Source organism: Phragmites australis, chromosome 9, assembly GCF_958298935.1.
Source record: "Phragmites australis chromosome 9, lpPhrAust1.1, whole genome shotgun sequence".
Taxonomy (NCBI): domain Eukaryota; kingdom Viridiplantae; phylum Streptophyta; class Magnoliopsida; order Poales; family Poaceae; genus Phragmites; species Phragmites australis.
This window is the reverse complement of record NC_084929.1, coordinates 28,480,273-28,494,311: the sequence shown is the minus strand read 5'-3', so window position 1 is coordinate 28,494,311 and position 14,039 is coordinate 28,480,273. Positions and strand designations below refer to the sequence as shown.

Sequence of the window (14,039 nt, the reverse complement as noted above, 5' to 3'; positions counted from 1 at the left end):
CGTCGCACGTTGTAGTTGAGGGAGCTAGAGTGTCGGACCACGGGACAAGGCCAGAGGGCAGATCCGCCAATGATGGGGTGCTTACGAGAACTCAGAGAGGACCTTGATGCGCCACTTGTGGTGGCGCGTGATGGGTTGGACCTGCCTGGGGACACAAACGAGGAGCGTGCGAGCGGTGGGCGCGTCGGGCTTGGTCTTGAGCATGCGGACCTCCCACACCTTCTGCACCTCCATCGTCATTACGGCCACTGATCCTCGCTGGTGGAGCGGAGACTAGGGGTTTAGGGTTGGCTGGTTGGGGTTCGTTAGTGGGGCTGGGGTCACACGGACTAAAGTGGCGAACAGGGGTAAGGCTGTGTGTAATGGACCGTCGGGGTAAAGGACTAATGGGCCTCAGATTTCAGGACACGTGGAGCACCTGCGGTTGCAAATGCAACCTGAACCCGGCTTAGGTCAAGGGCTCGACCCGATAGCCCCGTAGGGCCATTTTTTTCACCCAAACCTGCCCCGTCAGGTCTGAAACTCGCGGGTACCTAACCCGACCCATTGTCACCACTAAATGTTACGTAATGGGTTCCTAGGCCACCATAGCACATGGGTGGAAGTGTTTGGCACTGTCGCCCGCACCCGAGCAGCTGGAGCCGGTGGCCACGGGCGCTACAACTTGTGAGGCCGCGTGTGATTGCGTGTGCCACCTGCATCAGTGAGACAAACCCGTGGGGCATCGGCTGATTGCGGGAGCGGCGCACATATGGGCTTTGCTTGAGGTAGGAGAGGTTACTACCAAGACCCACCACCATGTGAACGTGCCAGTGCCAGGAGTTTACGGGAGGGGTTAGAGTTTAGAGTTTCAAGATTCACCAACGACCCAGGGGTTAGAGGGAGGCTAGGGCGGTAGGCGGACTGGTGGTGAGTTGCGACGTGACGGTTTGCTTGCTGAGGCCTACACGTCCACTGCAGATTGATGATGGGGCACTTGGACTGGGCCGGCCGCGAACCACACTTCCTACGTTCCCTTCTCATCCGTGGGCCTACTACCGTTTTCAATCTCGTGACCACCCAACATAAATCAGAAGCACCACTGTCTTATGGCGAGTTACGATGATGCTGCGCTCTTTGATCCGAGGAATATCGGATTAAAAACTCTCTCAACACTTGCAGCAAATAAGTAGTCTACAAGACACTGCGCCAAGCATTACAAACCGTGGGCGGCAAACGGCAAGACGCATCGCCCCCCTATGCTAACAACGCGTCTCAACAAATCAACCGCGCGCACACGACGGCGCCGACACGAGGTAAAAGTATGCACAGAGAGGCGTCTTCCGGCGACCTCATCTGAACCCAGAACCTGGCCTGGATTTTCACAGCTCTGCTGTGGCAGCCGTCGGGACGTCGAACACGGCGCTTCCGACCAGCACCCCCTTGACGGCCTCCAAGCCAGCGCGGTCAGCCATCGATGACATCGTTATCTTGGCGCCAATCCCTCTGCCGTGGTGCGACCGGCGGTCGACCAGCAGGGCCCTCCCGATCTTGGACGGGCTCGACAGCTGCGCCGGCGAGAAGCTCGGCGTGGCGTACGGAGTGCCCGAGGCGGGCACCACCGGGTACGGCGACGGCACCATGTCCTTGCTGTTGTTGTTCTTGCAGCTGGCGATCTTCCCGTCCGCGCCGCCGGCCGGGAGGTGGTCTGACTGCTTGCTAAGCTCGTCGACGTTGAGCAGGTCGTCGATCCGTGCGATGATGTTGGAGGCTAGGCTCTCGAGGACCCTTGAGTAGCTCTCAAGGATCGATTTCCCCACGTCCTAAAGAACATTTGAAAAATGTCCAGTCAGCCAGTAAGCCATCAGCCTTGTTACCAGTGATCCAAATCAGCAATGCTCGATGAATGGGGACTGCAAGGGATTCTGAAAGGCACAAACCTTGTTGTATTGAATCTTGCTCATGTCCAAGCTTGTCTGTGTGAGCCCGGGGAACCTTTGCTTCAGGGATATCAAGACGCTCTCGGCGCGCTCGGCGAGCGGGTCCCTCTTCTCCGTGTCCATTATCATGTCCTTCACGATGCCCCAGGACGATTTGGCGCCCGCGCGGCTTCCCGGTTTCGCGGCGCCCCGCCGACGCCACACGTAGATGGAGGCTTCGATGCGGTTGGCGATCTCCAGCGCCTGGTACTCCGACGACAAGTCGAGGCAGTCGAGGAGGCAATCAGGGGAGAACTGGTCCGAGGTGATGTAACGGTATATGACGTCGCCCAGCGTCGCACGTCCGTTCTGACATCCAACGTTGATCGAAGAAAGAGCCATGTCAGTATCAAGAAAACGCGCAAATTCAGACGTTGTTGTTGCTGAGCGGTGCGCACCTTTGGCAGCGAGTCGAGGTAAGAGTCGGGAACGTCCATTTCGGCCAAGGCGTTGCTGTTGATGGCCATGGCGGCCTTCAAGATCTGGTTGGCGCAGTCGCGCCTGTGCTCGACCCGCCTTCGCGTGGCCTCGCGGAGGCCGCCGGGGGGCACGCGGGGCACCGGGAGCCACCACTTGTCGTCGCGGCGGCGGAACGTCCTCCGGAACGAGGCGGAGCCGTCGCAGTCCGGCGCGCAGATGCCCTGGTCGACGTACCAGAATTCAGAGCCTCTGAAGCTCTCAAGGATTTCCTGGAAGCAGAGGCTATGTCAGTCGGGAGATGTTCCTCGGTTTTTCAGAAGAATTGACAAAGTTGTCGAACTCACGAGAAGCATGTGGTCTAGCTTCCGAAGTGCCGGCAGATTGATGTACAGATCAGACCGTGGCCTGCTTGTCATGATCTGAAAATTGGCAGTCCACCAGTACTAATCAGTTTTTACACTGCTCGAATCAGAATTGTTGTTTTCTTTTCAGAGATAGACCACATATTGCGATGTCCAAGCGGCAGATACGATTTCAACCAGTGTAGCAAAAAAGAAAACAGGATTAGCAACACTCTGTACACAAGTTTCGTCTCTTTAGTGCCTTTTTTTCGAAAGAGAGCACATCAGGGGGATTTTCCCCACCTGAATGCGAGCACCGGGATCGTTGAACCCGTGTGGGTGTGCTCCCTGCCCTGCGAGCTTCCACCTTCTCGCATCTCGTGGTATTTTTTTTTCTGATTATAAGGTGATGAACACGCTCACACACCATTACGCACTCATACCATATTCACATTCACGAGTACGTCACTGTCATACGGCTGCAGATAATATCGTTAAAAATATTTGTGTATGCGTAAATCGTGTGACAGTTTTACTCTCCCGTCTTCACCACCACTTCATCTGGTGGTAATTAAATAGCAATGGGCAAGCATTTCAATCGTGAATTTTGATGAAACGCGTAAAAGTGACCTACCGAACGGACAGCACATTGATATGATCATGTGCACTTTACTCTTTGGACCTCAGAACATCTCGCGCCTAACTGTCCCTTTTAATACACTAGATTAGGTATCAAACGGCTAAGTACGTGTTTAATGGCTCTTCGCCGCGGTCCTGCACAATTAAAATTCAAATCACCAAAGATTAATTTTTGCACTTAAACTTCGGTTGGACGCCGCGGACACTGCTCAGTGCATTTGCTCATGAAAAGCTACACTGCAACTACTAGATTCTGTATCACCTTTTTTTCTGAGTGAACCTGTTTCGGAAATCATAGAATTAGTTCATGACATCGATTGAGATAGCCAAGATTTTACCGTGCCAAAAACATGCCGACTAATGATAAGTTAACCGTAGACGAGATTTTACTAGCATGAAATTATTAAGGGTTAAGTGCCAACCAGCCAATTTATACTACTGCTGCAGAAGTTAATTACCTCAAGCCTAGTCCCATCCGGGAACGTCTGCCATGTGGGCACCAGCTCGACGATGTGGTCGCTGACGCAGAGCAGCCAATCCATCTCTCGCCGCCACATCGCCTTCTTCTCCGGCAGCAGCGGCTCCAGCCTCCAGAGCTGCCCATAAATCGTCGCTGCAAAAACGGCGCGCATAGCACAACCTAAGGAACTTGAAACCACATTGCAATTCTCATCCAAGAAAGCAACCGGACTACAACCACCGATCAAAGATAGTAAGTGGAGTGCGTCACGTAACATTACCACAGAGGTTGGTGATGGCGTTGGAGATGGCGAGCGCGGTGCAGACGCCCTTGCCGCTGCCCGACATGTCCTCGCCCAGCAGCAGCTTCGAGAACCTCTCCTTCATCATCCCCATCTCTGGCGACAATTAGACCACACGGTGACGGCGAGTCTAAATTACGTACACGTTCCCCTAATTAAGCGAAGAATTGTCGCCACGCGCGTACCTGAGGCTCCGTGCTTCTCCTTGCCGGCCGTCCCGGCCGTGACGACGTCAGCCAACACGCAGGTCTTGATGGCGACCCGCTGCCACTCGTCGGGCGGGGAGTAGGAGGACTCAGTGGATGCGACCTCGGAGGTGGCGCTGGAGCTGCTCCCGCGGCGCCCCTCGTCGTCGGCCGAATCCGCTGTCAGCGCCTCGCTCAGCGCCCTCCCCTCCTCCTCCTCGGCCGCGGCGCCTCTCTCCATCCCAGGTCGACGCTCTGTCCCTGCACAATGGCTCGCTTATTGCGGTCTTTCTTGGCTGCGGGCTTGGCAATTTCCGACGGAGGCTACGGCTACGCAGAGACGCCGACGAGGCCGCTTGCTGCTACTGAAACTTCTAGCGTGCTCGGCGGCTCGCATCTGCAGGTTGGTGGGGGTGCATGCGACGGTGAGAGAGAGAGCGGAGTGTAAAGGCTTAAAAGAAGCGAAAGGCAGGCGAGGGAGGAGTGACCGTTGGGTTTTGAGTTGTCTTGGTGGGCTTATTTCTCCGAGGGGAGTAGATAATATGGGTGTGTTTGGTTTTTTATCTATTTTATTTTAGTTTAACGGATGTGTAGGATTTTGAAAAGAAATCTGTTTATTGTCCGGATGTATGAATATAGTTTAGCTTAACATATATAAATATACGATCATATTCTAATCCGATAGCAAAGCTTAGTTCTAACTTTACTCTGCAGTCTAATCTAATAGATACAGATTTTATATCAATTTATACAGACAAATCTACTTATCAGTGTTACTTCGTGTGAATCACCAATCGTATTATCAACTTTTGTATCCATTCATGTGATCTAAGATTCGCTCAACCAAACAAAAATCATTTCAACTTATCTTAGATAAATATAGCTAACTAAATATTTTTATTTTAAATAAATATGTCACCATTTAGTCTACTAGTTCTCAATTTATTTATCCAATACAACTCCACGTAACCTCCTCTGGAAACCCAAACACACTGCCTGTTAGAGACCGCAGCTAGCTAGCTAGCGGTTAGAGACCGCAGTGATTGGTCGGCGTGGCAGCTACGCTGCTGGGACCGTGGTTCGTCGTCTCTACGTATGGACCGGAGCGTCTCTCTCCTCGGCCCTGACCTTCCTTCCCGTTGTACGCTGTCGCCGATCATGTGGAGGGAGGTGGGTAGAAACATGGGTTGCTGGGCCTGCAAGCAAACGGGGGAAATTCGAGGAAGAGGAAAACGGCCGTTTGATGATTCCTCGTTACATTGTTTTGTTTGTTTAATCGCGTTGAAGGTGATCGAACGGTCAATCGATCGAGTATGGTATTCGCTAATTCAGCAGGGATCGGCTTGCCCTCAACGGTGTGTGCTCAGGAAGTAGTACTTTCTTTCCGAGACAAGCACGGTTTTCCTAAAATGATCTTTAACGGGAGCTCCTGCTCTGCCAATGCTACCTTCTCCTTCTCCTGCACCGTCAACGACACACTATTTACATTGCCTGTCCCACGGCATTTACAATGGAGTCGTCTTACAGGCGGTCGTTTTGCAAATGGGCCATTCAATTGTGGTGATCACCGAGTACGTGGCAGCAACACCATCTTATCACCTAGTTTGTTTAATTCACGTGAAAAATCCTAAATAACTTATACTGCTTTGTAGTATCAGATAGAGTAAGCATTTTGAACACGATGTACGATCCAAAACCTTGGAGAACGAGCTCGTCGAGCAAGCACGATCCAGTGGTTTCAAATTTTGGGTTCGAAAACACCGAGGCAAAAACGAACGCCGGGGAAAGGCTGCAATAGATAGGACGGACTAGCTAGGACGCATCTAGTAGCCAAAACGTCAGGAAAAAAGCGCCTGCGGTTTGACTCGGTAACCGCGGCAGTATCTCCTTTTGCGGCGCATGGAAAATCTATCTCGTGTCGTTCTCTGTCCCTCGTCCCCACGCTGTCCCCACTCCCCAGTCCAGTCCCCACGGTTGCAACTCATCCTAATACTACTATCGATCTCGCACCTACTATTTTCAAATCATCGTAGTACTCACATTAGTAGTGGTGTTATTATTACAGAAGTACTAATTGCGACCCACTTGTGCAGAAAGCAAAGATGGTGCAGGAGTTGCGAGCAGATTGAGAGATATTATGTTTGGTCACGAACGCAAGCAACGGTAAGAAAGAAATGATGCTCGCTTTGGCCCACCCGTTGGTGGCTATTGATCACACTAGTATCAGCTTTACTCGGCAGCCCGTCGGCAGATTAGCAGCTTTAAGTGATACGCGGAGGCTTCTCAAACTGTACTACTAGAGGATATCTTTGTGCAAAACAGTATCAACAAGAATCGTATTCCTACTGGTACAGACCAACACGGTCCTTCCGCAACAAATCCAGCACATCCCACCCGACTTGAATGATGGATAGCCAGCTGCAATGCTGAGACACGACTTCCATATTCCCACAGAAACACCGCGTTTAGCCTGAATTCACTAATCGTGTAGTCTGTCTTGATCGTCATCAGGTGAAAGGACCGATCGCATCCCGGAAGAGGTTCAATTACGATTTCTAAAAATTATTTGGCTCAATTAATAAAGATAAACTTAAATCAATTTTTATTTAATTGTATTGAGTGTCTGAGATGATAATATTTCTTTTCTTCTTCTTGAGTTGCTTATATTAATAGAACTTGCATTCTTCTTTGTTGCATAGATATCAAGTCACACATGTTCCCTCACAAAGCTTATTCTCGATGGACCCTTTCGCTTGCCTTCAATCAATCCCATGAATCACCAACTTAAGCACATGCCTATATCAAACAATACGTTGAGTAGGTTTTATATTGCTTTGCTTTATTTCTTTTTAAGTTATTATTGTGCTTTTCTACTTCTTACTCAAGCTCATTATTTTCACTTACAAGATTAGTCTCAACATAAACATTTCCAATGAAATAAATAACCATGCTATATCAATTAACTCATCGTAAGAAGTAGAAGTATCCATCTTATAATTAACTATGTCTCTCTTTTGTCTCTCTTGATTAAATTATATGGTGATTTATTTTTTCAAAGGGACATGTTCAATTCAATCCAACTCGGGTCTTCATGCCTTCTCTTTCTTTATGTTTTGTATTAGGACCGGACGAAAAGCTTGAAGCTCACGAGCTAGCTCAGCTCGTGTCTGGCTCGGCTTCGTTCGGCTCGTCTCGTTCCAAAATTTAACGAGCCGAGCCAGAGTTTAGCTCTTTTAGATAACAAGCCAGCTCGCGAGCCAAACGAGACAAGATCATCGTTGCATCATATCGCTCTCTTTCACTGTGGTCATCAGTTTGCTTGTTGGTCATCTTCATCTTCGATGGAGAGACTCCTTGCCAGCCTACTTGGCTTTCTATTGGTCAGCTCATCGTTACGATGCAGCTCTGATCTTTTTTTTTCTCCCATTGATCATTTCTTCAGGCTTTACATGTATAGACGGATGTGTGAGGAACGTTGTTTCATATATTTTTTTTAGAAATATTTTGTTCCAGTAGCAAAACATATATAGGTGAATCTATCTACTGCTGTGATGCATGTGGGTTTGAAAAACTTTCAGAAAAGATTCAGATTACAACAATTATACATCTGATTAAAACATGCAAAGAAGTATTATACTTATAGATGTCATTACTATTGTTGTATGATTTTATCAATATATTTTTCAATAGATGTTTATATTATTTTCATCCTAGTAACGAGCTGCTCCCTTTAAAAAAAAAGAGTAACAAGCTGCTCACGAGCCATGCCGAGCTGGCTTTTCTGCTCATTATATTGAATGAGCCAAACAAGCCGAGTTAGCTCGTTATCTAGCCCTATTTTAGGTCTTTCTCTAATTTATTAAAACTAGCCAAACTTAGTGTGGATCACCTAATCGGTAACTAACCTAAAGACACTAGATCAAGCTATTTAAACTGAACCCATTTTCGTAGTATGATCAAAGAAAACAACCTATCTATATAAATGATGTTCTCAATATCATAATTATTTGATTAAAAAATAGATCCTTATATCTTCATGAGGCTCTTTTGAAACCTTGATGGTTATCCCTTCGAGGTCTTTGAAACCCTAAGATTATTTTATAGCATCCAAGAGACTAAACCTTTCATACTAATAAACCATATTAGTTTTATTAACTATATTAATATTAATCACTAAAATTATATTGATCTAATATTAATGTCACTTACTGAGATGGTCAAATGGGTCACTCGGGCCGACCCAGCATAGGCCTGACTCGGCACGGCCCGACTATTATAACAGATCGTGCTGTGTCGGCCTGCGTGCTCCCCCCTCAGCCCACGGCACGACCCGTCGGCCATAGTGCCATGTCGGCCTGGCTCGGACACGATTGCGGCCCAGCAGCACGAGCAACCCAACGGCAAAGGGTGGCCCATCGGCACAGCCGACCCGATAAAATAAAAAATAGCTACAAAATTTAAAAAATATATAGAAAATAGATAAAAATATAGAAAATAGATAACAAAATTGCTACAAAATTAAATATATATAAAAAAATAGAAAATAGTCAGGCCCATGCATGCCGGACCAGATCGTACCATGCCCGTACCGGCCCGACTTGGCTGGGCCGTGCCGTACCGACACACCGTGCCACGCGCTCAACCCAGTCACGGCCTGTAACCTCGTGCCGTGCCATCCTGACTCGTCTCAGCTCAAGCTGTGCCATGTCTAAACCATATCTACAGTATCATACTCAAACCGACCCAGTAGCCACGGCTCGTTTGTGCATTTTTAATCACTTATCTTTCATCCGGTACCCTCACCGTGACCATCTTTTTTTTTTGGAACCATTTTTTTAAAAAGGAAGTCAAGGTCTCTAGCATAGTACAACCTGGCAGAGAAGAATCACACTCGCGCCATACGAGAACTCCAAGATAGTGACACGAATGTCAAAGGGAAGAAGACCTTCTGCCTTAAAGAATGTCCCATGACATGGGTCTATGAGAGTAGTACGTGCTAGCAGCAGCAAACAGCGTACAGACACGGGGGGCTACCAGTCAACCTACCCGCTCCACGAGAAGCCAAGGTTTTTTAAGAGCCCAAGGGCAAAGCGTACGCGCGGCATGCTGGCACTGGCCACCTGTTCGTCACCTCTCGCCTGTCCGCGGCACGGCGCCCCACCCGGGGATGGAATGGATGCGTCACCGGCCAGAGGCTAGAGGCCAGAGCCCGTCGCGAATCGCGATCTGCTAGTGCTAGCTCGGAATCCGTCTAGTCGTTTTTCCGTGGCACCGGGGAAGATCGGCCATGACGGCGTTCGAAGAGAGAGAGAAAAGCCGCTAAGAATCTCGGGACGATGTTCCGTTTGCTCAATTGGTTAAGGTAACCTAAGTCAATTATTTTAAGAGCCCACATCTCATGATTCTTTTTTGAGGGGTGAATTGGTGGACCTAATAAGTGCTAGAGAAAAGACATTCTTCACTTGGAAGGCTTAGATACGACATTTATATGGATAGGTTTATCTCAACTTTGTCATTTGTTGCCTAGGTTAGCAGTATTCTACGAGAAGCATGTAACCATCATGCCATGCCTCTTGTGGCCAGTGACCATCCTCCGAATTAGCATGCTGCAGGAGCACCAGATACTACCTCATTAGTACCATGGCCTACTAGTTAGTTACGCCCAAGAACAACAGTACAACAACGCTAAAAAATTGGAGGGAAAACAATATGAAATAAAGTGTCACTGCTGCTTTTAGAATACCTATGTTTTGGTTGGTACGTTAGTTTTTAAGTTTGAATTGCAGTATGGACCACAGTTAGGCCGTAGCTTCTCAGAATACCTAACACAACACAGTGCAGAAACTGGTCCTAAATGGGAAAAATGTTTCAGGACACTACAGGGAGTTTATCTTTCTTTTCTCCTTTTTGACATGATCTACATGAAGTTTGTTCAGCTGCAACCTGTTTAAACCGCAGAAGGGAACGGCGAGTGCGAAATGGTAAAGGTTCCTCCCCCCGCCCCCCCAAGTATTCACATCAAAGCATCATTTATAAATACATCAGAGATCAGACAACGAGAAAGTAAAGAAAGACGTCCGATTTGTTGGAGGGTAGGCTAAGGAAAGAAGCATGCCACATGCGAATCTAAGAAATAAGGCAGAGAGGCAACTTCATCTGTTCACCATTTTACCATAATACACAAGCATTCATCATGGCAATCTCAAAAGAGTAGAGCATTTCAGAGGCCAAAGCAATGCACTGGCATGCTAACTAAGCATGAACAACACTGTCGAATGCAGCAGCTCGTGTAATGTACATGCAGTTTTATCCTTTAACTTCACAGCACAGTTTGGGCATATAAACTGCATGCATGCATATAGACATGAGGCATAAATATACTGGGGAGGATATTTCAGGTAGCACGGTAAACAAAGATGTACAGGTAGAGGTTAGGTCAGGAATTATGGCATGGCACTGCATTCTCAAACAACTGCATCGTCAATAACTGTCATGCAATGATGCAATTCAAATTTGAAAGTTTGTGGATACTACAAGCAAGATACATACATCACCGATGTCCTATGGTTTTTACCTCGGGTAATTTAGCAATCTTCAAGCTAAAATTACCTAAATTTCAGTTAGTGCAAAGATGGCCATGCTGAATTGCCGATTTGCGTGTTTCCCAGTAATAAAAGCATCTTAAGAAACTTGTGGTGATTAAAAGTAGATACCAACCTTAACTAAATGACGTTCAGTACACCTTTACATAAATCCAGCAAGCAGAAACTTTCCTGCATGTACTGCACTAGTCTTGCTTCCTGGTGAAGATGGAAATGTCACTTGTGATGTGATACAAAGGTGGAACGAGCCTGTGTTGTGGCCTCTGACTAGAATAAGTCAGAATCTGAACTCTGAAAGAACTGTAGTTGTGGCACAAAGAGGGCAGAAGTAAATCAAACTGCATGCACTGGAAATAATTATGATCTAATTCAAGCAAAAACTAAATGTTGACGCATGCGTTAAAATTTTAACGGCATCAGCTTTCTTAGATGTAACGCTAACAGAAAATCCACGTGTAAACAGAGGCAATGAATTTTAGGAAGATTGCTTGTACAATTTACAAAGTTGTAAATTCTACTATGAAATAATAAAACACGCAGAAAATTGTTGCAGCAACAAAGGTATTATAAACTTGACTCATTCATCTAGAACTAGAAGTCATCGGTAACAACTAGTTAGAAGCTCCCTCAGTGCAGAAACCATCACATGCACCTCATACCTCCGCATCCAAGATGATGACATATGTTCTTTCATTGCTGCACATTTTCTCTCTGCAAGCATTGCAAGGGTGCTTATTCCATCACGCAGCAGAACTGGAGAAAAAGAGGCAGGGTACATCCTGTCTGATAATCAGCTCACACATGCATAGTTTGAGAAGCAGATCCAAATACAGTACAAATGTTGAAAGTTGGTAGCTATCAGGTCCTAAAGACCTAGACTGAATATCTATGCGCTTAGCAGTATCAGCTGAACTGGCCATATGTGCCAAATGAAAAATATTCAACAACTATCAAGTCTTCTCTGAACCAAGACAAGTAAACTTTGGCCATTACGAAACATTGCAACACTATTGCACTACCAAAAATACATATTAAGTGATAAGATAAAAGGCAAGGGGTAATACCTATCGTACATCGTATGTGATCCCTACTCCAGAAATTCTTCCATAAGACCCTATTATAATTTCAGTAGCATATTATTACCAGAAGCAATAATGACAGCAGGACATCACAAAGAAAGATAGCAAACCTGTGATATAAATTGTTCAGCGTCTGTGCGCCTTAGGAAATGAAGCGAGTTTTTGGTCAATGATACAGAATGGTCGCCAAGAGATACTTCACCAATGTCCTCCAGCACCCGAACCTGAATGTAAGGATCCTTGGGAGGTACCATGTCCTATACAAAGATGTACAGAAAGTCTGGTAAATCTATCTCACCCCTAAGGAAGCATATGAAATAGAAAAACACCATACCACTGTTAAATCTATATCCATCTCCGATATGTATGACTTAATGGCTGCAGAGTGGTTCTTGAAGTACTCTTTCTCTGAGAAGTGGAGCTTTTCTTGTATGTCATGAGGAAGAACAGGACCAACTTTCCACCTAAAACTTTGAATAACTTCTGCTCGGTTGTACCTGGTTAAATACAACGCTTTCAGCTAGAGTACACAAAAAATCAGTTTTAAACATGTGCAATCAGCACAAAATGGAGAAACAAAAAGTTTGCTCGTATGTGAATTTTTAAATCTGTACATGTAAGCCATGAGGCATCTTTTGTTACGGAGCAGGGAAAGATGGTGGATAGCTGCACCATAGTGGTCCTCGTTTCTAGTTGTCTCGATGTCTAAGTTTTGCTCCACCATTTTCCTGTCATAAGAAGCAAATCAGTAAATTGCGCATTGGAAATATCTGCCTGTAGGGTAATGTCGGATGAAGACGGTCAACATTCTAGTAGGATACAATATACCTGATCAATGATTGAAATTGTGAATTGTGCTCACTGCACTCTCTAATGACCTGATCAAACACATCGCTCTGTGCATTTTGAAAGACTGCAAGTTAGGTATCAAAGAAACTAAAAAGAATTGTGGCTACCAGACTCACTGTAATGAAACCTGTAGTGATATATATATATATATATATATATATATATATATATATATATATATATATATATATATATATATATGCGATTGAAATTCATTGTGAACTTAACAATTTGGGTAGCACATGCTGACTAACACGTTTAGAAGGGAGCAGAAGCCTTATGCTTTTCGGTCTAAAACCATACTGACTCAGTGGCTCACAAATTTGATATAACTTTGCAAGCACATCAGTCAGCCAAACCGTCAACATTTGCTCTAATGATTTATGCTTTTTACAGGTGCTACCAGGCAAGTAATACTTTCTATTGAGAAGAAAACACATAGTTTCTAAACGCAATTCCTCCCATCGTACACATAACACGCCAGATCAAACAGAATTGCGGTAAAAGCAGCAACTACCCTGATTCCGAACTAGTAAGTGCAAGCGAGTACAGAGAAGCGGCAATTACGTTGAACGACGCGAGCTGGCCTGCCTCGGAGGAGTCAATCTCCCTCAGAAGCTGCGATGCGCGCCTCCCGTACATCCTCCTCCTCGTCCCACACGCCCTTCCGCAGCCGCGCGCTACGTGCTCGACGGAATGCCGCTACAGGAGAGGCCAGATCTGCCACGGCAGGACGCTGAGACCGCCGAGGAAACGGTCGAGGATGGTATGGGTGCGGTGGTCGGGACAGCGGCAGCGCAAGGGGAAGAGGTGGTGGGGCGGGACGCGGCGCCGGCGGTGGAAGGGGAATTTGGTATGGCCGCGCGGGAAGAACTTTGAGGTCTCCTTGGGGGCGGGAGTACAGACTTGGATTTGGCCCCTTGGCGGGGCGCGGCGTGTTCCGATGATTGCGAGGTTCATCGTAGCCGTCCAACCCCCATTGGAAGGAATGCTCTACATCCTATCGTCGTAGGGACGGACCCACATGTCAGGCTTGGAGAACGTCAACATGATAAGTTTCTCTTTTTGAAAACAGATTTTTAGTTTTATGGCTATCAAAAAGAGTGGCACTTTATGACTGGAGGAGCAGTGAAATACACTATTTTATTACTTGACAGATCAGGTCATTTGTATTTGCAGTACTTACCATTTTGCAACCTATTTGT

General features: G+C 46.6%; 2 protein-coding genes across 8 annotated transcripts; both read right to left on the bottom strand.

Annotated features, from left to right (window-relative positions):
• Positions 1 to 1,127: 1,127 nt before the first annotated feature.
• LOC133928997 (rop guanine nucleotide exchange factor 7-like) lies at positions 1,128 to 4,782 on the bottom strand. Its single transcript, XM_062375567.1, has 7 exons — positions 4,305 to 4,782; positions 4,099 to 4,215; positions 3,817 to 3,971; positions 2,723 to 2,797; positions 2,357 to 2,647; positions 1,920 to 2,267; positions 1,128 to 1,802 (listed from the first exon to the last, which is right to left on the bottom strand). Exons 1-7 carry the CDS (start codon positions 4,543 to 4,545, stop codon positions 1,362 to 1,364), a joined length of 1,668 nt encoding a protein of 555 aa, XP_062231551.1. The 5' UTR covers positions 4,546 to 4,782; the 3' UTR covers positions 1,128 to 1,361.
• A 5,661-nt stretch (positions 4,783 to 10,443) lies between these two features.
• Positions 10,444 to 13,807, bottom strand: LOC133928996 (uncharacterized). Of its 7 annotated transcripts, XR_009911551.1 has the most exons (9): positions 13,402 to 13,807; positions 12,814 to 12,881; positions 12,600 to 12,713; positions 12,320 to 12,482; positions 12,096 to 12,242; positions 11,971 to 12,020; positions 11,566 to 11,659; positions 11,022 to 11,206; positions 10,444 to 10,648 (listed from the first exon to the last, which is right to left on the bottom strand). XR_009911551.1 is itself a non-coding variant. In XM_062375564.1 (7 exons), exons 1-6 carry the CDS (start codon positions 13,474 to 13,476, stop codon positions 11,994 to 11,996), a joined length of 594 nt encoding a protein of 197 aa, XP_062231548.1. In that variant the 5' UTR covers positions 13,477 to 13,807; the 3' UTR covers positions 10,762 to 11,206; positions 11,971 to 11,993. The 7 variants fall into 7 exon arrangements, 4 of the variants coding, with proteins under 4 accessions (XP_062231548.1, XP_062231547.1, XP_062231546.1 ...); XR_009911552.1 differs by lacking the exon at positions 10,444 to 10,648 and having other exon boundaries at positions 10,762 to 11,206; XR_009911553.1 differs by lacking the exon at positions 10,444 to 10,648 and having other exon boundaries at positions 10,762 to 11,206; positions 11,566 to 11,617.
• Positions 13,808 to 14,039: the final 232 nt, after the last annotated feature.